This window comes from Barbus barbus (genome assembly GCF_936440315.1).
Source record: "Barbus barbus genome assembly, chromosome: 5".
NCBI classification, from domain to species: Eukaryota; Metazoa; Chordata; class Actinopteri; order Cypriniformes; family Cyprinidae; genus Barbus; species Barbus barbus.
In genome coordinates this window covers 15,345,455-15,372,550 of record NC_136733.1, presented here as the reverse complement: position 1 = coordinate 15,372,550, position 27,096 = coordinate 15,345,455, and the positions used below count along the sequence as shown (strand labels likewise).

Sequence of the window (27,096 nt, the reverse complement as noted above, 5' to 3'; positions counted from 1 at the left end):
CTCTCCCTCTCTTCCTTCCCTCCTCTAATCACAAGGCAGAATGTGGCAAGGGAAAAGATCATGTCAAGAACAAGGAGCTTGGATATTTACTGTAGAGGATAAGGAATGTCCCGGGTTCAGTAGATAATGAGCTCAACTGTATCTGTTGTTTACTTCCAAAGTTAAAGAGAGAGTTCAACCATTAATGAAAATTCAATTACTCACCCTAATGTTGTTCCAAGCCCGTAAGACCTTTGTTCATCTTCAGAATACAAATTAAGATATTTGTGAGGAAATCTGAGCGCTTTCTGACCCTGCATAGACAGCAACGCAGCTGACACGTTCAAGGCACGGAAAGGTGATAAGGACATTAAAATGGTCCATGTGACATTAGTGGTTCAACTGTGTTTTTATGAAGCTACGAAAATAATTTTTGTGCTCAAAGAAAAAAAATAACTTCATGCAACAATTTCTTCTCATCCGTGCATTCACGGCAGTACCATGATTCATGAACAAAGGTCTTGTGGTTTTGGAACAACATGAGGGTGAGTAATTTGGAATCTTGATTGCGCTCCACAGTAATGTACTGCTCCTTTACAAGTCATTTACTTTACAGTGGATATCTATGGGACAAGGCATTGGAAGCCCATTTCCACCACATAACGAAAAAAATGAAAAGTAGAAATTATGAAATTCACAGTCATGACATACAAAGCCAATTTCTTGTCATTTGACTCATCATAACCGACTTGATAATTGACTGCAGTAATTATGACATTTGATGTTATAACTATTCAATTTTGACTTCTCAATTGAAGCTTTTTTCAATTTCAACATCTCAATTATGAGAGAAGTCAAATGAGATAAGTGCACTTATGACAAATTGATAGTCAACTTTTCGTCGTAATTGACTTGTCACTTTTGACTGTCATAAATTCAGTTATCTCATAATTGAGTTTTATTTCTATAATTTATAGTTTTATTTCGATTGACCGTCAGCTTTGACTTGTCACAACTTCAGCTTATGACAATTTAACCCTTTTCCCATAATTATGACGGATCAATTTGTACTATATCTCAATTGGTTTTATTTCATAATTTTGACTCATTTCAACGTTTTTCTCAGTTTTTTGATTCGTCACTATTATAACTGTCATAATTATGACTACCCAAGCATGACTCATATTTCCAATGTGACAGAAATTACACTATTAAAATGTAAAATGCATTAAAAACAATGTAAAACCACAGGTTTATGTGATCATGGGAAGGAAAGCAAAAAAGGGGAATGGAATGACTACTGACTACAAATTCACATCAAACTTGTTTCATTTTGTTTTATTATATAGATATATACAGGGATATGTACACAGTACAGTATATAAATCCGCAAGGGCATTTGCATTTGCAACACAGCATGCAAAGAACAGAAATATAACTGTTGTTATTGTGAAAGTATCTGATCTATCACTCTTCACAAACCCAGTAGAAATGACTGTCGTGAATTATAAATTATACCGACAGGAGAAAAGTCTTCAAAACATAATTTTCATTAAAAACGGTAGTCTACTTGCCCCACATCAGTTAATAGAGTTCAGTGTCTGCTAATGAAAAATGTAGTTCCTAAAATGACGTCAAGACTACACTGAATCGCTTCTGTTGCTCTAGTCTAGTAAAACATGAAGCAGCAATTACATGAAGCTTATGTGTGTCTGCAATGTGAAGACGGCACAGGACGTGTGAGCGCGATGATAATAAAATCCACAACACACATGGTCTTAATATGATGCACATATTCACACAGGAGAGCTTCATCATCAGATCATACTATAGAGTGTTGTTTAAGTTCTGTGTACTCATCAGATGTAGTTGGTTTTGCTCAGGAAACTTAATTCATTGTATTTATTGATGCAAAAAGCTACACAATTTAATACATGGAATATTTTGTCTGAATTCAAATTTCCATTGACAACAGTCTCTTACAATTACAAAATTAGCCGGCTTAATGTTCAACATGCAGGTATAGGGCTTTAACTACCCTTTTGTTGTTGGGGTTTCAGAATTTCAGCCAATTTTCATTTTCAAGCCACAGGCGTTTTTAATCCAGATTTTTAAGTTAACTCTACAGCCTGAACTAAAATATGTTTTTATGTATTTTAAAAAGACCATGCCAAAAACCATATGCCACTTCTGGTCTTGGTCTTGTAAAAAATAAACAGATTTTTTGCATTTAGACAACTGAATATAAATCACACACACTTTTTTCCTGTAGTTGAGTTGCATCGCCTGGCATCCGTTGTTTTAAATTAAACATGAGCCAGAAAATTATTTATAAACTTTAGCCCTTTCCATGTTTTCATCATCTCAATATGATTAAAACTAACTGTGCCGTTTTGAGAATTTAAGGTCAACATGATCAACTTTGGTTTTGCGAATCCCATACGCTATTCTGTTTACGCCACACCCAAAACAGATTATTATACCCTTTAACAAGGTACACAAGATGCCCCTTAGTCCCACAGGACATCCCAATGACTGCAAATCATAAACATAGTGTGCTTTCATTAATATACAAACAGCAGAACGATGGATAAAACATTTTCTAAAACGGTCAGTGTAAATGCTGTTGCCGTACACTCAACCCAAATCAAGCGAATATCAAAACCAGACCAGATGTTAACTGTAAAAATCATCAGATGTGTTCGCAATATCCTGAAAGAAAAAAAAAAAAAAAAAAAACGCGCACAGAAAAATATGCAGAAACATTCGGTTCTAACAAAAGTAGCAGTAACTTCAAGCAAAGGTCACCAATTTTGTTATATTGCCAGGAAGTGGGAAAAAAAACATGGACTGTGGAGAACTTGGAGGGTCTAAGAAGACGGATGTTGACGAAAAGCGATATGACGCAGCTAGTAATTACATCCCAGTGAAATGATTGGCAAACGAGGAGAAACAGTGTCGCTTGTGAAAATGTAGGAGGCGGGTCAAAAAGGGAATCACAGTCTCGTGTGTTAACTTAACTAACGCAATATACACAAATAATCTGTATACAGGTATGTACAAAACACTTCAGAAGTGTCTGTTTCCTTCATAGGTTACCGCTGCTAGCTTAGCAGATGGAAAGACGAGGGAGGAAGAGAAGGGAACTTTGGGAATGGGACAGTCATGTTAGTTGATCCTCACGGACCCATTTTGTCATTTCCTGAACTGAATGAGGAACAAAAGCAGCGTTCGTTGAAAGATTGGCAGATCTCTTCCCGGGATCCGGTTTTGGAGACTGCATTATAAGGGACAAACCCTTCAGTCAAATTGAGACGGGAGTCGTTTCGTGCTCTTGAGAACGCATGTACGAGCTGGATAGCAGTAGTAGGAATCAGTAGTGTTCACACAAGTCTTCCTCGCTCAATTCAGTTTATCTTGATGGAGTCGGGCCGAAGATCTGGGGTACAGGTGGAGGCATAAGGAGGAAGTGACATCATGTCTCGGGAAGCTGGCTGATGTCTGTAAAGTTGGTGTCGTTGAGGAGGGCACGGATGCGCTCTAATGAGTCCGCTTGCCGGATGCGCTCCAATTGCACCTGTAGAGAGAACAAGAACACTGTATCTCCAGCTGGACATGTGTATGTGGCATAACAAACTACAATAATCCCAAAAACAATCTGAGTGTTTTTCCACATTTTGTTTTAAATGGAGAACTAGGAGCGTCTTTAACAACAAAAAAAAAATATATATATTTTTGAATGAATAAATTCAAAATTCTTAATTTAAAAAAAAAAAAAAGTTTAGTCAAAATGCTGCATTAAAATACAGTAAAAACAGTAATATTGTGAAATATTATTACAATTTAAAACAACTTTTCTAATTTAATATTGGATCATTTATTTTAAAATATGATTTATTCCTGTAATGGCAAAGCTGAATTTATCATCATCATTACTCCAGTCTTCAGTGTCACATGATCCTTCAGAAATCATTCTAATATACTGATTTGCTGCTCAAAAAACATTTCTTATTGATTAAATGTTCTTTTTTAAATGTTATGCTTTGTGGAAACAGTGATGCGAGATTCTACGATGAACAGCATTTATATAAACATAATTCTTATGTAACACTACAAAAGATTATAATATTGTCTTTACTGTCATTTTTGATCAAGTGAATGCATCCTTGCTGAATAAAAGTATTAAATTATATATTTAAAAAAAAATTACTGCTCAAAACTGGCAAAAAAATAAATCAATTTTTCAAATTGACAGACAAAAAAAAAAAAAAAAACCTGTTCATGTTTAACACTGCAGGACAAATAAATAGATCAAAAAATGATTTATTATTTAACAATTAATTCATGTTTGAAATCATACTGCATTGACATTAAAACATACACTCACTTGAGGCGGAGCACAAACTATCAAGGAAACACGTTTACTTAAGAAATTCCTAGATGTGCATAAAAAAATAAAGTCATGTAACGTATTAAAGAAGGAAAAAAAAAGCCAAGCTACTATCATCTGTGTTGTGCCTCAAGCAGTCCTTCATGTTCTACTAGTGAAATGTGTTTACCTGAAGGGTCTGGGACAGCTTGACGAAATCTCTCTGGACCTGCTCGCTGACATCCAGCTCTGTCTGAAGTCTCTGCGCCTTGTCTTTCTCTTCAAACACCTGAGTCTCCAAAGCACTCTACAACACACACACACACATTTGTTTTTGTTTACTTTATAATACATGCTTACATTAATTAAACAAGCATGCAATCTTTTGTTCGATGTAAATCCAATACTGCCGTTTGTATGGACTTTTTTCTGAGAATTCTGCTTATCTTATCAAATGATTCATCACATGCGGAGGAAGCACTGAGTAGACTATGAACTTCGCATTGAGTTTTTATGAGAAACATAACTCAAAGATCAGCAAGCAGACGTCTAGTGTGAAAGCAGAGCGCAGTGATCACATGGGGGTTCAGACCTTGCTGCCGAGGGCATCTTTTAACTGTTCCTCCAGACTGTTCTTCAGGCCTTGGACGCTCTCCAGCATCTGGCTCTTCTCTCCCAAGCTGCTCTGCAGCTGTTGTAAAAAAAATAAATAAATAAAAATCAACAGATTGTTCAACAAGTACAGACAACTGCAAAACACTGATGATAATGACTAAAAATACTGTAGGAAAAAGACTCCTATTATTACTACTACTAGTACAATACCATGCAATGTAAACATTTATTATTTTTTAATAGATTATTGAGAGGAATGCACATCTCAAAAACAATTTTTCAAAAAAAAAAAAAAATGAGATTCAAGCCAAAAGGTAATAAAACTGCAGTCTGCCTTGAACTTCTGCCCTACCTGTTCCTTCTCACTCTTCACTCGTTCCAGTTCCATTTTTAAGCTGGAAAAAGATGCTGTATGTTGGAAGACAAAAAAAAAAAAACAGGCAAGGTCACATGCCGTTGCTGTGATTTGCATTAGTCAATGCTTGGCTAGTTCTCCTATGACAAGACAAGAGCATGAAAACAAGGCAAGCCTTCTCCTCTGTAAAAAGAGGAATCGTTCCCTCAAACATCTGTGTGTTAGTGCTGCTGACCGAGCCAGAATGAAAATTGAAAAACTGACTTGACAATGAATTCAACATGACTTGAAAACTACAAGTACATAGTTGTGGGTGTTTATGAAGGTTCTCCTCAAGCTTGGACTACTGTATCTGCACTGTGCCACCTAAAGGACCCTTACAAGCAGTATTAAGGTTGCCTCAGAGCAGTGCTGGGGACTAACTAACTGATAGATATGTAGCTGATATTTCATTATTCAGTAGCATAAACATATGATGTACCGTTTCAAAACAGTGTGGCATTTTTAATTACTTTAACAAGTACCTACAGTGTAGCTTAAAAAAATTAAAATTGTTTTCTAGTTGTATTTTAAGTCAATTATTATTATTAATAATATTTAAGTATTATTACTTAAATATTATTTTTGCGCAAGATGGGTACTGAAAAAAAGAAGTTAAGAAATGAAAAAATAAATTAATCAAAATAAATGTATGACCCACCATAGTTTTTCCCCTCCTTTATTGTTAGACAACCTGTTTCACTTGGAAATATATCACAGTAACTAATAAAAAAAACTGCTGTTCAGTTTATTTTATAAAAATTAATACAATAATAAAATAAATATTTTATTAAGGATGCATTCAATTGATCAAAAGTGACAGTTAAAGATATTTATAATGTTAATGTTCAACTTGTACTATATTATATTTGACTGTATTTTTGATCAAATAAATGCAGCCTTGTTGAGCATAATACGCTTTTTCAAAAGCAAAAACAAATCTTAACACCAAATGCTTTTTTCCCCATTTTTTACTTTCACTTTCAAATGTAATTGCCTACAAAAGACTAATTTGGCCATAATTTAACTGCTTTAAATCCTAAGCTTGACAACAGTTACAAAGTACTTTCCACAGCATTTACAAGTATTCAGACAACATTTCAAATGCACACAGAAAAGTGTGGGGTGACATTTCTATTAGGCCATGCACATTTGTAGGAGCATGACCACATATCCCAAGTTGAATTTCTCCGAGCTGAACCCAACATCATGTGAAGATATATTAGTATTAGTGTAGCACACAGCTAAATGAAGTAGGACAGTGATGTGGATGAGATAGAGCAGGTTCTGTACACACAGTGCTAATGGGTTTAGGGTGTGTTAGGATGGTGCCACTATAGACAGACACGACCTAGACAAACAAAGTCAGGCAGGGATTCATACCTTCCAGGATGTCTGAACACAAGTCACCAATGCAGAGAGAAGGAGAAAAAGACAGTATTGAAATGAAAGTAGATAAATGTGTGCACTCCTCTGATTGAAGGAGTTTCATAAGCCTTTCAACGAGTTTAATCAGTTTTGGATTTGTTTACATTTTTCTAAACCACTAAAGATTCACATTTCAAAGCCTCAGTGTAAACCAGTGTAAACATTCAGTGCCGCTGAGAGCAGCTTTTGATCGTTCAAGGTAAGGGTGGGCGGTCTCAACAATCTTATATCATGGAGACATTTCATAACGTACTTATTTTAGCATGACATTCAACTGGAAAAGATTTCTTTATTATAACATAACCACAAATTTTGAATCATCTGTTAATCAATCATCTGTTATCAATCTTAATCTAGAGGGCCAATGCCCTGCAGAGTTTAGCTCCAACACTAATTGAACACACCTGAGCTCATCAAGGTCTTCAGAATCCCTAGAAAATCACTGGTAAGTGAGTTTGATCAGGGTTCGAGTTAAACTCAGGGCAGCTGCCCTCCATAAACATATTTGAGGAACCCTGGTATAAACCATCATGGCATCCAACGGTTAGCTTCTGCAATCCACTCACCGATCTCTTCTTTACAGCCCTCTATCTCCAGCTGTAGAGTGTCCTCCAGGTTCTCTTTGAGACACTGCTCTGCCTGAATCTGCTCCTTCAAGAACAGAATTTCAGCCTTCAGCTTCTCCTCCAAATGCTCTGCCGCTGTGCGCGTAGAAACAATGTCCTCCCTGTACTGCAACACCAGCTTCTGAAGTTCCTAGGTGGCAAAATGATGTTAAAAAACAAATAGATCAGACCACATAATCTGATTGGATGAGCTCAGTATCCAAGATATACACATCTGTGACATATTGATGTCAACATGTCAAATTTTACATTTATCTATCAGACGATTTTATCCAAAGTGACTTAGAAATATTATTTCCCTAATTTTTCCCTTCATTTTTGAAGATTTTATTAATAAATAAACTTTTTTCCCCCATTATTTAAGATTATCATCAATTTTCCTATTTATTCTTCTTTTTATCAGTTTCCCTTTTTATAAAATTTTCTTAGATTCAAATAATATTCCTGATCAATTTCTATGATTATACTGAACATTGCCTCTTGATATAATTTTTATTTTCCAAGAAAAAATTAGCTCATCCAGCTGACAAAAAAAACTAAAATAAAACAGCTGCACACTTGATGCTTTTCAGCCAATGGTGCCTTCCTCAAAGTGCATCAAGATATAATACGATTTAATTTCACTTTGTGACAGTCCTTAACCTCATCTGCAGAATTACTGTAATATTTGACATTTTTTTACTATGCTGCCAAAGATGGGGGACCAATCAAACCGGGTGTGTTCGAATGTTAAAGCAGATTGATGAAGCGCAGTGGAACTGAATGGAAGGTGCATTTATACAGTAGGTGCAACTCACATATGTGCTGTAGTACCTGTACTGTGGTGGGCATGTGAAAGTCCTCTTGCTGCTGCAGCGTCATGTGAAGTCTGTGTTTACCCTGAAGACTCTCATTATCTCTCTGCAGTCTGTTCAGCTCTTCAGAAACCTGCTCTCTGGACTGTAGCAGCACAGCCTGAACACAGACACGAAGACACACCACTTAGCCTAAACCCACAAATGGTTTTCTAAAACACATATCCAAGTAAAGTGGAAAACGACCCCTAATAAAAGAGGGTTTTTAAAGAAATCAGCCAATAAAAATATTAGTGACACTGAGAGATTCACTGTGCATTCCTCAGGTAATAACTAACTGACAGAAACCTTTCAAGGGTGATTTATTTAGGGGATCAAGTCACAAAAGCTTTAAGTTTATCACCTTAATAGTGCAACTTCAGATTTGAAACAGATGTGGCTCAAGAAAGTGCAGAAAGTATGAATGCTTTTAGGCATTAGTACAAATCACATAGTCGTGAAGGAGAAATTCAAAATAGGACAATATCTAAACCAAGATATTCTTCATTAAACATCTTTCAATGAAAAACAAAATGTGCTTTCACTGAAAGTCATCAGGCAATGTTGTTGTGTAGAAGTGTGTGTATTTGGTCATACCATCTGTTCCTGGGTGTTCCTCTTGGCCTGGCTGAAGGTCTGTTGGAGAGCGCTTATGAGAGATTCAGACTCCTGAACTTTCTGCTTCAACTCGGAGATCTGCGCACCAGACAAATTAAAATTATTCAAGTCATTTGACTTGGAAGAACAGTAACATTCAGAGCAGTCCATAGATTCTTCACATTTGTGAAAAATACTGCAATACTCTGTCTGTATTCTAATCCCTGGTGAGCTGCCTAAACACACATCAATTTAGTCAACAAATACTTGCTCTTCTAAACAGCTGCCTTGTAAGGTGTTCAAAAGTTTGGGGTCGGTAATTTTTAATGTTTACGCTCACCAAGGCTGCATCTATTTGATCAAAAACACAGTGTGTTGTGTAGATAAGTGATTATTAAAACAAAAATCGGTAACACTTTAGTATATTTAGTATAATACCAATTCTCACTATTAACGAGGTTAACTAGTATAAAGCACATATTCTGCATCCATAATCCTACCCAATCCTTAAATTTAACAACTACCTTACTAACTATTAATAAGCAGCAAATTAGGAATTTGAGGCAAAAGTCGCAGTTAATGTTTTGTTAATAGCGAAAATTGGATCTTAAAATAAAGTGTGACCCAAATATCTAAGTTTTGTGGCTTATGAGATTCCATTTTGGTTAGTATGCTGCCTTAGACGTTAATACAGAGGTTAGAGGTTATCTTGCTGATGTGAGGAAATATTATAAAGATGTAACATTACTGCAGTTTCCTCACTGTATATGATGCTCCAATTAGCATGTGAACCCATCCAGTTTTAACCTGTCGAAAGATTTGTTTTTCCCTAAATCCATCAGAGAGATGAGCTTTACCTTGGCAGTAGTTTCCTCATTGGCCTGTTTGACAGAGTCCTCTAACTCCTGCCTCTCATTCATCGTCCGCTCCAGCTGATCGTTCGCCTGCCGCAACATGGCCTGAAGCTTTTTAACCTAAAGGCAAAGGAAGTTCACTGTGTACTACAGACTGTCCTTTTGAATCATTTCATTATGGGTCTTGTACGTGATATTAGTCGCATAAAAAACAAACCTGATCTCGTGTCTCAGCCTCTTGTCCCTGAATGACCTGCAGCTGTTTTTCATAATTAGAGCACATATCACATCGCCGCCCCAACTTCCTTCCAGCGTTTTTCAACTGGGGTGAAACCACACAAAAACAAACACAAGAAGTATTATGAAAGCATATTTAAGATATCATATGCTACCCTGTTGTCATATGACCTCGTAACATTGCATGTTTAAAGGGGTCATATGATGCGATTTCTTGTTTTCCTTTTCTTTAGTGTGTTATGTAGCTGCTTGTGCATGTATACGATCTGCAGAGTTACAAAGCTCAAAGTCTCCCACAAAAGGATTTATTCTATCTAAAAGAGAAGGCTGATCCAGACCGGGCAAAAACGCCTCATTAAAACACGCCCCCACATGTCTACGTCACGATGTGGAAATATTTGCATAATGCCGCCCAGATGTTCACACAAAGACAGAAGGCGTGGTTTCAGTAACTGCAGTAGTGTTGATGCAGCCATGTCAGGGAGACGCTGTGTGTTTCTGTGCGAACGCAAAAGCACTTTATTTGGCCTTCCGAAAGTAGATGCATTTAGAAATCATTGGTTAAGATGCGTTTACAACAGAACAGCACAAACCAAATGTTCGAATTTGTGCAACGCATTTTATGGACGACAGTTTCGTGAACCTAGTAGAGTACAAGGCTGGCTGTGCACGAAGGCTATAAAAATAAAAAATAAAAAAGGGTAAATTCCGACTTTGCTATGACAATCTGACAATCTCTGTTCCCCTTTCGGGCTTGAACTGATGGTAAAATTAACTTGAAAGATGAAGCTCGCGATTATGGTAAAGGGCATTACATTTCTGACACGTGCTTGTGGTGTTCGGCCAATCACAATGCTCTGGGTCAGTTGGCCAATCAGAGCAGACTGTGCTTGTCGGAAGGAGGGGCTTTGTAGAAAATAAGTTTTGTTCTGAAGGGAATGCGCCCTCGATCTACCTAAATTAGTCTATGTTCACGCAAATCATTCGTGATCCAGCTTCACCTCCAGAAGAAGTGAGCACAAGGTTTTCTAAATTAATCTTTATTAGATTAATTTAAAAGTAAACAGTCCCTCAGAGAGCGGATCGGAAGAGAGGGACGGGGTCAGCAGAGCTCATTAACATTTAAAGGAGAATGACACAATACGGCTTGCTGTTTTTGACAGGGTAAAAAAAGTGTTTTTTACACTACCAATGAAAAATTTTAACCAAACTATGTTACAGACTTTTCATTAAGACCCTAAAGAATAATTTCAAATGGGCATTATATGACCCCTTTAAAGCATATCAGCATAATCTGTTACACAAAATAATGATCTTTAAAATAGCATCATATGACCCCTTTAAACAAGCAGTGTCCAGTTATCAAACAGAGTTAAAATGATTAAAAATCATGAATTTTTGATCCAGATCATTCACCAATGCAAATGGAAAGTGCATCGCATTGTGGGACACAGTTCACTGTATTTCCTACAGAAATCTGTTTTTACAGTGAGGGATATCACTCAGTAATTATACCGAATTAAGTTTTACAAAACTTAATTTGAAATGGACATTAGTGGAAACAATGGCAACTTATAGTTTAGTGAGTCAGATGTTGAATCAGTAACCTCTGACCGATTGAGTTACTTCAGTGAGGGATTCATTACACTGATTCAAACTTCTGAGCTTTAAAAAAACTGGCTATAGTTTCACTGTAAGTTTCTGATTTACTGAAAAGAACAAGCTCAAAAGATTTATTTGTTTGGTAACTGAACTACCAATACACTGGTTGCACTGTATGTTTCTGATTCCCTAAAAAGAAAGGCTCAGACTAAATTTGTTCATGGAATAGGACAATGGTTGTAATGTAGCTTCCAATGGCTCTATAAAAGCATATGTGGTAGATCATACATTAAAAAGCCATACTGCGCACAGTATAAATATCATGTAGAACTAAAATATTACAAGCAAAATTATAATATGGCGTTCCAAATATAACTATAACTGATTTTAGATCACAACATACACTCACTGGCCACTTTCTTAGGCACACCATTTCAACTGCTTGTTAATGTAAATATCTAATCAGCCAATCACATGGCGGCAACTCAGCGCATTTAGGCATGTAGACATGGTCAAGACAATCTGCTGAAGTTCAAACTCAGCATTAGAATGGGGAAGAAAGGTGATTTAAGTGACTTCGAATGTGGCATGATTTTTGTTGCCAGATGGGCTGGACTGACTATTTCAGAAACTGCTGATCTGCTGGGATTTTCAACCATCTCCAGCTTTAACAGAGAATGGTCTGAAAAAGAGAAAATATCCAGGGAGCGTCAGCTCTGTGGGTGAAAATCCCTTGATGCCAGAAGTCAGAGGAGAATGGCCAGACTGGTTGAACTGATAGAAGGCAACAGTAACTCAAATAACCACTCATTACAACGGAGGTAAGCAGAAGAGCATCTCTGAACGCATCTCTAAACATCTTGAATCTTGAAGCAGATGGGTTACAGCAGCAAAAGATCAGGAAACTGAAAAGGGTTGCCTAGTCTGATGAGTCTCGATTTGTGCTGCAACATCGGATGGTAGGGTCAGAATTTGGCATAAAGAACACGAAAGCATGGGTCCATCCTGCCTTGTATCACCAACTCAGAATGATGGTGGTGTAATGGTGAGAGGGATATATTTTTTTGGCACACTGTGGTCCCCATAATACCAATTAAGCAATGTTTAAATGCCACAGCCTGCCTGAGTATTGTAGCAGACCATGTCCATCCCTTTATGACCACCATGTAACCATCTTGTTATGGCAACTTCCAGCAGGGTAACATGCCATGTCACAAAGCATCAAATCATCTCAAGCTGGTTTCTTGAACTTCACAATGAGTTCACTAAACATAAATGGCCTCCACAGTCACCAGATCTCAATTTAATAGAGCACCTTTGGTGGAATGGGAGATTTGCGTCAAGGATGTGCAAAAGACAAATCTGCAGTAACTGCGTGATGCTGTCATGTCAATCTCTGAGGAATGTTCCAGCACCTTGTTGAATCTATGCCATGAAGAATTAAGTTAGTTCTGAAGACAAAAGAGGGTCAAACCCTATATTAGCAAGGTGGCCAGTGAGTGTATTTTCACTAACAAGGCTACTGTTTGGCAGCGTTCAACCGTACAGAAAACAAATTACAGACAGTTGAGTCTTCAAATATGGGTAACACTTGGCAATAAAGTTAAAACTTTAGTATAGCAACCAATTCTCACTATTAACTAGTTGCTTATTAGCATGCCTATTATTAACATATTGGCTGTTTATTAGTGACCATATTCTACATCCCTAATCCAACCCAATATCTAAACAACTACCTTACTATTATCAAGCAGCAAATTAGGAGTTTATTGAGGCATAGTCATGGTTTGTTAATAGCAAGAACTGGATCTTAAAATAAACTGCAACCAAAATAAACAAAAACGCCCCCTAAAAAGCATCTACTCTCTGACCTCTTGCTGCAGCAGATTCCACTCGCTCTCACTGACCAGTCGATAGCCAGACGGAGTCAGGTAAGCCGTATCAGCAGTATGAGAGATGCTGGACAGGAGTGATGCAGTTTCCTCCTGCTCTGGGGTCATGGCCTTAATGGCTTTCTCCTGGTCCTTGGTGAGGAGAAAGTGTCCTGGCTGGAGGGATGATATGGAGGAGGTGTCCATGCTGTCAAAGCCCCCACAGTCTGCCCCCACTAGAGGACCAAAGTCTGACTCGTCCAGCTGGCTGGCTGACTTGGCCTTGTTGTTGTGTCCACCGAGCCCGTGAGGCTGTAGGGCCCCTCCTGAAGAACCCAGACTGTCGGTGGACTGCACCCTCCGAAGACCATCCTTATAAGGGTCAGAGCTGTCTGGGCGACCCGGGGTGTCTGCGTCCAGAGAGTGTAAAGAGCTGTGGATGCTCTGGCTGAGGTGGGACTGAGATCAAAATGAGAAAGAGAAAACAAGATGCTTAACATTTAAAGTAACATTACAGTCAACATTGTAGATTTTAAGTTTAACTGAAATTCTATTTATAACCCAAAATGATGAATGGTTATTTTTATAACACTATACAAAATATTTCAGCACAGCATTCAGCAATAATTTCTGTTCAGTCATAAAAATTTATGGTTTAACAAATATTTTGACATTTTGAAAAAACAAATTCCACAAAATATTGTGAAATTTGGCAAATTATGGATGAATAAATCAAAGTTGGGCTGTACACTTTATCAAAACAAGATATAGACTGGTGTCTTTAAAATAATATACACAGTTTTTCAGCCTCGTTCACATAAAAGCACCTGGAGGTTTGGTTTGGTCCTCACACAGAACATACTGTGACCCATTAACTGTAACCATAAAAAATTAATTAATAATAGTGATAATATTATTACACTATGTATTTAGTTAAAAAATAAAAATAAAACAATAAAGTGTGAAAATACTATTATTTAAAATAAAAAGGGAGTATTAAATTAATGATTTTATAATAAACTTAAAATTAAAATGCTAATATGCACTTTATTTTAAAAAAAAATTATCAAATTTGAGCTTTTATTTTGTCAGGTTGCCAGCAAGTAAGTATGTGCGCTGCCAGGTTTAGTCAGTGAAGCGCGTCGGTGAAGGAAATGTGAAATGTCACAGTTTTGCATTGTGCTTTGAAATGGCAGCAGATATTATATTTATGCTTTCTATATTTATGCTTTCGGTTAGAATAGAAATCATATACAGCATTACAGTTTGTTGATCTAAAATGGTAAATTGGCTTTAATAGCTGTCAACCATGTTGGTACGCCACGTTGTGTATGTGTATATATATATATATATATATATATATATATATATATATATATATATTTATTTTATTTTTTTCTTCCCCCCCCCCCCCATGTGTTCATTTTAACAATAAGCCTGTGTTGTGCAGCACTTTGTTTGCCAAAAAATAAAAAGGAATTGTTACATTTTAATTACATTCTAAAGATTATTTAAATTCTTATTGTTCAGTGCCTTTGATTGCAACCATTTTTTTATAGTAATTTATATTAAATCATAAATCCAGAAAAATTTCTGTAAAAATACCTCTTCTATGGAGAGTCCGAGCAGAGAGTCCTCCACTGCTTCTGCATGTTCTGTCCCATCATCCTCACTGGTCTCTTTAGCCTGGCTCAATCTTTCCCTCTCATCCTCTTCCTGACCAAATATTCAAATATTTGCATAAATGTACAGTAAGACTAACCAGATGTCATAGCACTCAAATACTAAACTATTAAATTTTTACAATACTCTTTATGTCACCCTTTCCATAATAATTTGGAGATACAACAGACCTATTGATCTACAAGATAGCATTGAATGGAGGACGCCGTAATGAGAGTCGGACTCATAATCCACAAGGTTGCGGGTTCGAGTCTCGGGCCGGCAGGGATTGTAGGTGGGGGAAGTGAATGTACAGTGCTCTCTCCACCCTCAATACCACGACTGCTACCGGGCGCCGCAGCATAAATGGCTGCCCACTGCTCCGGGTGTGTGTTCACGGTGTTTGTGTGTGTGTTCACTACTGTGTGTGTGCACATTGGATGGCTTAAATGCACAAATTCCGAGTATGGGTCACCATACTTGGCCGTATGCCACTTCACCTCCTTTCACTTTCTAAATAGTTCTAGGAACTATGAAATGGTTCCTCTAGTGTGAAATTGACCTAATGCCCATAATACTCTATATGTTGTGTGCAAAATGTTTATGAGTAATACATACTAAAAAATTAAATGTTAGGGGTGCTCCGATTGATCAGGTACCGATCATTATCGGCTGATAATCGCTTTGGCGTATGTATGATTGGCGGTCTCTAAAAAGGCCGATCTAAAAAAAAAAAAAAAAAGATCTCCAGCTGATGCTGTGAAAGGTTTGGCACGACATGCAGCGGCACCATCTTTAGTCTCTGTCCGGCGCGGGTGAAATAATTATAATGCTGAAGGTGAGGTACAATTCATATTTATTCAACATATAAAGTAATTTGAAACTTTCTGTGAGACATCATTTTATAATACCACGACTGAGGTGCCCTTGAGCAAGGCACTGAACCCCCAACTGCTCCCCGGGCGCCGCAGCATAAATGGCTGCCCACTGCTCCGGGTGTGTGTTCACGGTGTGTGTGTGTGTTCACTGCTGTGTGTGTGCACGTTGGATGGGTTAAATGCAGAGCACGAATTCCGAGTATGGGTCACCATACTTGGCAGTATGTCCCTTCACTTCACAAACAGCCTGTGTGAATCACTGCGCGCGCTTTCCCTCTCAAAATGCGCAGATGGCTTCAAATCACATCGCGTCTGCATTATAAGCGAGCTGCACGCTGCATAGTTGACAGGAATTGTCACTTGCACAATAGAGGCAGGGTTGCATCGTTACTAAAGTTTATAAATTGCTTTTCATGTTAAATCTTGCCAGTGTTTAACCATTCAGCGCTCGTGTGCTCTCCTGGAGACCGTGCGCTCATGCGCACTCGCAGCACACACACATAATGCCAGGTTCACGTTACGCTGTCTGCAGTGCGTATGGTGTGTATTTTTCCATCCTCATGTTAACGGATCAGAGTGTAGTGTGTTCCAGGAGCGGTGCGCGCCTGCAGCACTGCAGAGATCGTTTCCGCACTGAGTCTATCTTTGCTGCACTGCACGCACTGAATTAAGGTGATAGCGCATTGTTTGCGGTAAATATGAACTTGGATTGACACAAAAATGTAGTAATAACACTATAAATGCATATAATTGAAGTCTACTTTGTTTCAGAGTCATCACATGTGGCTTTTTGGCTAGGTTTAAAGGAAAAGAGCACTTTTAGATAATAATAGATGGCATAGAATAATAGAGGCAAAAATAAATGGCACTCATGGAGGTATGGAAAACAAAGTTCTTTATAAATCGCAGGATTGCTTGTAATAAAGATTTAAATGCAAAATAAAATCAGTCGAGCTGACTGTTTCTGCCAGTCATAAGTTAATTTAGAATGTTTGTGATAACATAAGAAAAGTAGTTCAAATGTTTTGCCACTTGCTTGAGCAACTTAACATATAAATCTAGAAGTAGCCTAAATGCAAAAGTAAAAAGCATTGAATAATGTGTTTCTTATATTTATTGCATTTAAACACATCTATAATGATTGTATTACTGTAAAAGAAAAGAATCACAATGAAAAGCATTTTCAGTAACAATGTTTGGATCTGAAATCCAAATAAAGGATAAATGTTGTGTTTGTGGTAAACAGATGGATCAGTAGTGGACTCCTGTGTGAAATCAGGCTTGTGCTGTGTGTAAGCTTTTCTGCAACAATTGCACGATTGTAAAAACAAAAATGCACTGGATGATCAAACATTTAGATGAGATAAATGTATATTTTTGAAAAATGTCTAAGAAATGCACCCTCCACCCTACAAATTAAAAAAATCCTCTCTCACAACAGTCACCTAAGAGGGGAATTCCCCCCCATTTTCAAAAATGAAATTCAGGCACTGAATAAATGTCTAAAAATACTGATTGGAGTATCACTATAAATAATTCTACATGATAAAAACTTGGCTTTAAAAAGATCGGTATCGGTGATCGGATCAGCAGATACTGCTTTCTGTGATCGGCAATCGGTGATCGGCCTCAAAAATCCTGATCAGAGCACCCCTATTAAATGTATTAAAAAAATTGGCATGCTGAGCAGCTCCACCCACAGTGAAGTATCTTTGGTCTAAACCCCTGCTCCACATTGTTGTGTGTTAAACAGAGATGTTCTGACTGGCAAAGGGTTTTTTGGTACTTCATGAAGCATTTTAGCTTTTAGTAAAACCAGAAAACAAATGACTTGACACTGAAAGCTTGTTGCTTCACGTCTGGTTAGGACACAGTGCAACCAACCAGATCTTTTTATACCTACTAAACAGCCTCAATTGAGAAATGCTTTTAGAACTGATTCAATTAATGCTTCCAGTTCATTAAACAACAGAAGTACCTGGTCCCTGTTCTTCATCTCCTCCACCTGCCGCAGCTGCTCGGAGGACAGAACGCTCTCAATGCGCTGCATGTCTTGCATGAGCAGCCGCTGTGACTCCAGGAACTGATCGTTGGCACGTTGCCAAGTGTGTTTCAGCTGATTGTGCTGTTGCCGCTCCAACTCCAGCATGTGAACCACTGGAAGACAAACCACAATTACCAATCAACTGACTATGTACAGGGAAAAAGCCCATTTTGGTGCACATGTGCAAGTGACATCTGATCATAACGTATGATGGTGAAACACCATCAGCACAATCTAATGCATCTAACTTTACAGAAAATATTAGATTTGGACTGAGTATATTACCATATAAGTAAACAACAAAGCAAGCAAAAGTTTGCTACCATGTTTGGAACGTTCACACAGGATGCATTTGTTCTCTTTTGTGAGCAACTGATGTCATGAATGCTGAGTTTTAAAGACAAGGCCAAGTTAAAAATAGTGTAACACTTAAAACACACCTTAAGAACTTGTGTTCTCTTTTGGAACACAAAAACACATCTTGTATGCACTTCCTTATATGACAATAAGGTATAGTGTAGTGCAAACTATAATGCTTGTCAATAACTAAATTAAAAGTCAAAAGTTTTGGATCGTTAAGATTAATGTAAAAAAAAAAAGAATGAAAAGAAAAGGGAAAATTTTACTATTTAATTATTTTAAATTACATTATAATTTAAAATAATATTAGGAATAACACTTAAAATAATATTATATTTTAAAATGTAATTTATTCCTGAAAGCTGAATTTTCCTCAGTGTCACATGACCCTTCTGAGATCCTTCTAATTTGCTGATTTGGTGCTCAACAAATGTTTTTTATTATTATGAATTTTGAAAATGGTTATCCTGCTTAACTTTGAAAAAATCTTTAAAGAATTATTTAATCCTATCCTTGGAACTCTTAGCTCAAGCGGTCCAACAATCTGAAACTATTTCTCCCATAATTATATGGAATCATCCTATTTCTTTGTTTGCTGATGATATCTTATTGTTTTTGGAGAAGCCGTCACATTCTATTCCTCATGTGTAGAATTTATTTGGCCATTTTGGATCTCTCTCTGGGTTTAAAATTAATTGGAGTCTTTTCTTCCATGATTCCTCTCCAGTTGGCTACTGGTATAAACTAGATGCATGTGTCTCACGGTATATATGGGATGGGAAACGTCCTCGTATTAAACTGACTACCTTACAACGATGTAATTACATGGAGGTCTTTCTTTCCCTAATTTTAGACTGTATGCTCAAGCCTTTTCCCTCCCCCCTTTATCAGTTTGGATTGATCCTGACGCTTCTGTGTCTTGGAGAGCAATTGAGGAATCTATTGTTTATCCGTATAAATTGAAGCATCTTGTGTTTTCGGGAGTTCCGCTTAGGCAGTGTAAATCTCGGTTTGGTCCCATTGAAACCCATCTCCTCTCCACATGGAGGGATGTTGAAAGACGTTCACAACTAGCTACAAAATGGCATAGGCATTCGCCTATTTTCCACAATAATAACCTTTTGTCAGGCAGTACTCCATTTCATTGTCTGCAATGGACTCATAATAAAGTAAACGTGAACTGTACATTTGTTGGACATTATCTCGATGGAACTCTCTATTTCTCGTATACATGGATCTAACGTGAAAACTGTTAATTCATGGCATTCAGCTTTTAATGTGTCATCTTTTCTAAAATCTTTGTAAAAATTATTTTATAGTTCTTTATTTATCTATTAATATTAAGTAATTCATTTTTATTATTATTATTATTATTTTTTTCGGAAGTCTACCAGGGGGTGGGGTGGGTTCTAAATTTGCACAGCTGCTTTTTGTTTTATAATACTGTTCCCAGAAGAAAATTCAATAAACAGTTGTAAAAAAAAAAAAAAAAAAAGAATTCTTTAAATTAAGTTCAAAAGAACTGCACTTATTTGAAATTGAAATTTTGTATTTTGTAGCATTTTAAATGCCTTTCCTCTCACTTCTTATCTTAATGCATCCTTGCTGAATACAAGTAGTAACTTCTTTATATTATAAAGCATTACTAAACCCAAACTAACCCCCCAGGGCTGTCCAGACTCGGTGCTGGAGGGCCGGTGTCCTGCAGAGTTTATCTCTAACCCTAATTAAACACCTGAAGCAGCTAATCAAGCTCTTACTAGGCATACTAGAAGCTTCCATGCAGGTGTGTTGAGGCAAGTTGAAGCAAGACACCGGCCCTCCAGGACTGAGTTTGGACAGCCCTGCTCCAAACAATAAAAGAAGAAAATAAAAGAGTAATAATAATTTTATAAAAAATAAAATAATAACAATAATGTTTATCCTTTATCATATGTGACCCAGGACCACAAAAGCAGTCATAAATCGCTGGGTTATATTAGTAGCAAAAGCCAAAAACACATGGTATGAGTCAAAATTATTGATTTTTCTTTTATGCCAAAAATCATTAGGATATTAAGTAAAGATCATGTTCCATGAAGATATTTTGTAAATTTCTTACCGTAAATATTAAAATTTAATTTTTGATTAGTAATATGCATTGCTAAGAACTTCATTTGGACAATTTTAAAGGCAATTTTCTCAGTATTTTGATTTTTTTGCACCCTCAGATTCCAGATTTTCAAATAGTTGTATCTCGGCCAAATATTGTCCTCTCCTAACAAACCATACATCAATGGAAAGCTTATTTATTAATTGACACTTAAGACTGGTTTTGTGGTCCATGGTCACATAAATATTAACTGTATCTTATACCAGTGCCTGCTTGGACATATGCACTAATGTGCAGTTAAAAGCAAGTAAGTAAATAAAAAAAAAAACTAGACATAGCTTGTGGCAGCATGAATTGACCAACCAATCAACCAAAATAAGAACAAAAAGAAAAATTACATAGTGTTAAAAAAAAAAAAAAAAAAAAACTTTCAGTGTTTTATGAAACTAAAACTTCTAGAAATGTTTGCATATTTTGGTCACATACCTTCATGTAGTTCTTTCCGAAGTTTCTCTGCGTCTTCTTGAAGGACAGATTTCTGGGTGTTAAGGACGGCAACATACATCTCCAAGTCTGTACGACATGATTTCTCAGCCTCCAGAACGTGATTGAGCTCCTTCACCTGGAATTTAACCAAACACGTTCAAACTTTGTTTTCCATGATTAAAAGTAGAAGCACCCATAAACAGAGGCCTTCACACAACCTTGACACTTTAGAGTCACTTAACATTAACATTTTATGTTTGAAAATAAACTGGCAGTCTCATCTACAACCTTTCGACTTTACAACTGAGATGGCTGCTGGATCATTGACTTCTACCAAGTTTTACAAGACTCAAATGATTCATGACTCATTCCTAAGGCCAAAACATTATCACAGTCATAATCATAACTAACGGCTGTAATGTTACACATATTCACCGTTTAATCACTTGGCCAGGTATGAATTTGTCTATTGAAGAGGTCATGATAAGCACAAGAAAGGAACAAAATTATTTATTTTCTGCTACTCATAAATCCTATTCACAAATTGACTATATTTTCATTTCTACTTTATCGTCAGCTGTTCGTGATGCCGATATCGGTTCCTTATCTCTGTCATGATGGGAATTTGTGCAGATTATCTTTGATCCCTCGGCCATCTCATGCCACTAGATGGCAATTTAACCCTAAAGTGTTGCAGGATGAAAACTTTTGCAGTCAATTCAGAAATAAATTTGCTGAGTTTATTGAAATTAACCAAGGTTCAGTGGATGATCCTCGAACACTTTGGAATGCAGTTAAAGGATTTATAAGGAATAACTCAATTGCATATGCCTCTTTCCTTCAGAAAAACAGACAAAAAAAGATGGTTGAACTGGAATCACAGCTCCAGAATCTGACTAGAGGTAATCAGCGTTGTTTCTCAGACAATACACTCAATAAAATCATGGCGGTTAGGTCCGAACTCAATTCATTACTGAGATCCAGGGCAGAATTCCTGATCCAAAGATCCAGGCAGAATTATTATTTTCAAGGGAGTAGACCAAGCCACCTTTCAGCCCTAAGATTACGCAACAGTGAAACGTTTGCTAATATTTCAGCAGTGAAATCCCAATCTGGGCTCATTATGACAGACCCAAAAGACATTAATATTGCCTTTCACTCTTTTTACTCTAACCTCTATACTTCTTCTGCTGATGGTGACCCTGACTCTTTTGCATCTTTTCTGTCCAACCTTGATTTACCTAGGCTGTCAGATTCAGATTAGGAATACCTGGCTGAACTGATCACTCTTCAGGAGCTGGAGTCAGCAATTCGATCTATGAACAAGGGGAAATCCCCAGGTATAGATGGCATTCCAATCGAATTGTATACTACTTTTTGGTCGGATTTAGGCCCCCTCATGTTTGATATGATACATTTTTCAGTTGCTCAAGGCTCATTTCACCCATCTATTTATGTTATATCGCTCTTGTTAAAAAAAGATAAAGATCCGACTTCCTGTTCCAGTTACCGGCCACTTTCTTTGATAGGGACTGATGTTAAATTATATGCTAAAGTACTATCTCATCGTCTAGAGAAATTTATGAATAGACTAGTTCATCATGACCAAACAGGATTCATTAAATCTCGCTCAGCTTCGGATAACTTACACAGGTTATATCGTATTATTAATTCAAATAATAGTTTGTCCTCCCCTTGCACAGTATTATCTCTAGATGCGATGAAAGCTTTCGACCAGCTAGAATGGAACTATTTATGGGCGGTTCTACAGCATCTGGGTCTAGGATCGAGTTTCATAAATATGATAAAAGTTCTGTATGCCAATCCAGCAGCCACTGTTCTCACAGGTGCTGTTCGCTCTAACCCATTCTTTATACATCGAGGAACTCGTCAGGGTTGCCCGCTGTCTCCTCTGTTATTTGCCCTATCCTTGGAACTCTTAGCTCAAGCGGTCCAACAATCTGAAACTATTTCTCCCATAAATATACGGAATACTCATCATATTTCTTTGTTTGCTGATGATGTCTTATTGTTTTTGGAGAAGCCGTCACATTCTATTCCTCATGTACTGAATTTATTTGACCATTTTGGATCTCTCTCAGGGTTTAAAATTAATTGGAGTAAGTCATGTTTACAACGATGTAGATTACATGGAGGTCTTTCTTTCCCTAATTTTAGACTGTATGCTCAAGCCTTTTCCATCCGCCCTTTATCAGTTTGGATTGATCCTGATGCTTCTGTGTCTTGGAGAGCAATTGAGGAATCTATTGTTTATCCGTATAAATTGAAGCATCTTGTGTTTTCGGGAGTTCCGCTTTGGCAGTGTAAATCTCGGTTTGGTCCCATTGAAACCCATCTCCTCTCCACATGGAGGGATGTTGAAAGACGTTCACAACTAGCTACAAAATGGCATAGGCATTCGCCTATTTTCCACAATAATAACCTTTTGTCAGGCAGTACTCCATTTCATTGTCTGCAATGGACTCATAATAAAGTAAACACTCTGGGAGATATCTATAATTATAGTGGTTTAAAATCCTTCCAGAATCTTAAAACTCAATATAATCTGCCAGGCACCTCTTTTTTTATGTATTTGCGTATTAGATCGGCCCTGCGGGCATATGGGGTGCCTTGGAACCCTCAACTGCCTGTTCACCCTTTGCTCAAACTAATCCTTCCTTCTGAGGAATCTCCCTCCTCTGTTTCAGTCATCTATCTCTTTCTTCTTGACCATTCATACAAACCTTTATCTATTACTACTGTTTGGACTAAGGATCTTAATGAGGATGTGCATGTTTTATTTTCCGATCAGTAAAGGGGTATGTTTAAATTGTCTTCTAAAAACCCTAATCACCAAATGACAACTTAATAAACAGTTGTTAACCAAAAAAAAAAAAAAAAAAAGGAACGAAATGACAAAGAAATGAGTCACATCTAATAATATATCTGAAAAACACAGTCTGACTCTCAGTTCCACTTTTTTGATGCACGTCTAACCTTTGCTGCCTCGAGTTCCTTAACTCGATCTTCTGAGCTTGACAGTTTGGCCTTCAGTGCTGCAATCTCACTCTCCATTGGCATCACCACAGAGCGTAGCTTCTCTGCGTCCTCCTGAGCCTAGATTAATACAAACCCAAGTTCGTTAAACACCCAGTACTAACACGATGCAAACACTCTGGCTTTGAGTCACGATTCAGAGAAAATGGCTCTTTCATACCTTTATCACAGTTCAGGGAAGTAAAATGCTGAACAGTAGTCAAATTGAAAAGCAAATCTGACCTTCTTCATCTCGTTCTCCAAGTTCTCCTCCTCCCGTCCCTCAGAGAGACGGCGGCGGAGCTCAGCCACCTCTCGCTCCATCCCGTCGCGGTACTGTGCCCACTGAGCCCGCTCCTGCTCCAGCTTCTGCTGGAACTGCAACTTAACTTCCCGCTCTGCATCTGAACACGCACGTCGAGATAAGGATTTATACATCACACAGGAAGCCTCAGAAACACATTTTACATTCATAGCAGAGATCTTGCTAATCCTTCCCTATCCAAATAGGGTTTATTTATGACACTTACGATTTAACAAGGCTTACGCTGAATCTGAACTAGAAGATGCACTGCAGATTTCTGTCTGCACTTCTGTCTCTACACATCATGTGTCCCCTGAATGTTCATTTATTAAAATATACTGGATAATATAAAAATATATTCAGCAACCAACATGTGAAAAGTGCATTTAACACATTTTACTGGAGATAGATTGATTATTTGTATGTTCAGCAGTGTTTAGGTATTAGGTTTACTGATAAATGAAAAAAAATTAAAAAATAAACTCAAACACCTCTCAAAACTGTATTCAGGCACATAACTAAAAACAAACTCTTTTGATCACCAAGGCTGCATTTATCTGATCAAAAATACAATTAAAAAACAGTAATATTGTGAAATTTTATTACAATTTAAAATTGCTGTAATGACAAAGTTAAACTAAAACTATTAAACCATTTTTGTTAATTGAAGTAAAGCTGAAATAAAATGCTAGATAAAAACAAACAAAAATTAGAAATGTTGTCCTGGCAACTAACTAAGTTGAGAACTGGAAACAAATAAAAACTGACAAATAAATGACAACGTTACAAAACAAATTTACTAAGAATTAAAATAAAAGAGATCTCTCAAAATAATAATAAAAATGTTAATGGTATATAAATAACACTTTAAAAAGAACAGCATTTATTTGAAAAATGCATCTTTTGTATAAAGAATTAAATAAATGTATTGCTGAATAAAAGTATTACTTTCTTAAAAAAAAAAAAAACTTTATCTAGCTAGTATGAAAAACGGCAATAAATGGTGCTGTCAAATTTTAAGCCATTTTAAACGCAGTGGTGTTATGGCATTGAAGTTTGCTATCTTTAATTTGTTGCTTGCAAAAAGTATTTTACTTTTTATTATTATTCAAAGCAATATTAATCTTGTCAGACCGCAGTTTAGTCACCTTCAGGATAGAGATGAATGATTTAGTTACCATTTCAAACAGTAGAAATAGAACAAAAAATGAAAAGCGGTTCTGCGTATCAGTTATCAGACACTTTAGCGTGAAAATAATGAGTATCGTATTACCTTTCATAATAGCCTGCAGTGACGCCACCTCCTCCTGCCACTGCTGCTTGACCTGGTCGATGGCTTCCTGCTTTGTGTCCTCAGAGACAGTGGCCACCGCTTTGATGGTCTCCATCTCTGCTTTAGCCTCCTCCAGCTGCTTCTGCACACTGCTCAGCTCTGCATGGGCCTTCTCCACTATAGCAGCCTGCCTCTTTAGCTCCTCTGAGATATTTACAGGACAAAAACAAAGGTTTATGTAGAGGAACCAACAGCTTCAGTTCTGTAAGGCCACCAGCATTTGTTTCATTATTACAGCGTGTCCTCACTATGATGTTTCATTAACTTTGACTAATAATTGAACTCCGTTTGCACCCATATTCATGTATTAAGTGTAAACAAAGCCTAGTGTTCAGATCCCTGCTAACATTGTTAGAAAAGTTTGGAAATGTATCTGGCTTAGTGGTTTCATCCTGCCCCAGAACAGATTCACTGGGAAATAAAGATCTATGACGACTTCTTGTTCAGTTTACTGTTTCTATGCATCCAGGCACAATGTGTAATGGATGCGTTACATTGAAAGGGGGAGAACGGAAAGAATTTGTTTTCCCTTTAAAACTGCATGTGATGAACTACACCTCTGCTATGACACCTATGTGAACTAAAGAACAAATAAATAAACTAATTAATTAATTAACAAAAGCATAAATCAAAAACTAAATAATAATAATAAAAACTATAAAAACACAAATGAAGAAAAAGTCAAGCATGCAAAAATAAAACCATCTGAATGAACTAAAACAAAAAACAAATACATCTCTCTTTTTTCTGTATCTTACTTGTCCATCAGCGAATATTGTAAACCATATATTACCTTCTTTAGACAGATAGAGTTCCTTAAACTTGGCCCGCTTCTGGTTGAACTCCATCTCCAGCTGTTGTTTGAGCTTCAGGAAGTCAGTTCGATCCTGCTCCTGCTCCTGCTGCAGAACCCCTGCCGGAGTAATCAAGCATCCATCAGTGCCACAAAGTCACAAAAATCAACCTCAGAAAGGCACTTTGGCTCTTTACAATCACAAGTAAAATACGTGTAAATAATGCATGACCCTTGATGGGACATTTCCAATAAAAAGAATTGTTGAGAGACTGAGATAACCATGCTTGCTTGGATAAATAATTGAAGTGCTGTGCTAGTGGACTGATATTCTGCATGTTATTCAATTTGTTTTTTAATTTTGTTCTTTTTGAAGATGCACTTCCATTCTTGTGGTCTGGATGTTTTTTTAATCATATCATTAAATAATATATATTATTACAATTTAAAATAGTTGTTTTCTATTTGAATTATTTCAAACTGTAATTTATTCCTGTGGTGGTAAAGCTGAATATTAAGCAGCCAATACTCCAGTCTTCAGTGTCACACGATTCTTCAGAAATCATTCTAGTATGTTGATTTACTTTCTCAATGTTCAAAACTCTTTTGTTTTTTGTGGAAACCACGATTTAAAAAAAGAAAGAAAAAAGAAAAAAGGATTTTATGATAAAAAAAGAACAGCATTTTTAAATGCTGTAAAGTA

General features: G+C 36.9%; 1 protein-coding gene across 1 annotated transcript in view; it reads right to left on the bottom strand.

The window, feature by feature from the left end:
* Positions 1–1,292: 1,292 nt before the first annotated feature.
* LOC306869172 (rab GTPase-binding effector protein 1-like) overlaps positions 1,293–27,096 on the bottom strand; it is a 28,155-nt gene continuing 2,351 nt past the window's right edge. Inside the window, exons 2-18 of the mRNA XM_079415808.1 lie at positions 26,394–26,513; positions 25,541–25,744; positions 24,207–24,367; positions 23,925–24,044; positions 20,928–21,063; positions 17,924–18,102; positions 15,011–15,121; positions 13,406–13,864; positions 9,913–10,017; positions 9,699–9,815; positions 8,842–8,940; positions 8,225–8,365; positions 7,352–7,541; positions 5,316–5,371; positions 4,941–5,039; positions 4,539–4,655; positions 1,293–3,556 (exon numbers count right to left, since the gene is read on the bottom strand). Of these exons, the coding sequence (XP_079271934.1) occupies positions 3,455–3,556; positions 4,539–4,655; positions 4,941–5,039; positions 5,316–5,371; positions 7,352–7,541; positions 8,225–8,365; positions 8,842–8,940; positions 9,699–9,815; positions 9,913–10,017; positions 13,406–13,864; positions 15,011–15,121; positions 17,924–18,102; positions 20,928–21,063; positions 23,925–24,044; positions 24,207–24,367; positions 25,541–25,744; positions 26,394–26,513 (2,516 nt within the window). The 3' untranslated portion in view covers positions 1,293–3,454. The remainder of the gene's footprint in view (positions 3,557–4,538; positions 4,656–4,940; positions 5,040–5,315; positions 5,372–7,351; positions 7,542–8,224; positions 8,366–8,841; positions 8,941–9,698; positions 9,816–9,912; positions 10,018–13,405; positions 13,865–15,010; positions 15,122–17,923; positions 18,103–20,927; positions 21,064–23,924; positions 24,045–24,206; positions 24,368–25,540; positions 25,745–26,393; positions 26,514–27,096) is intronic.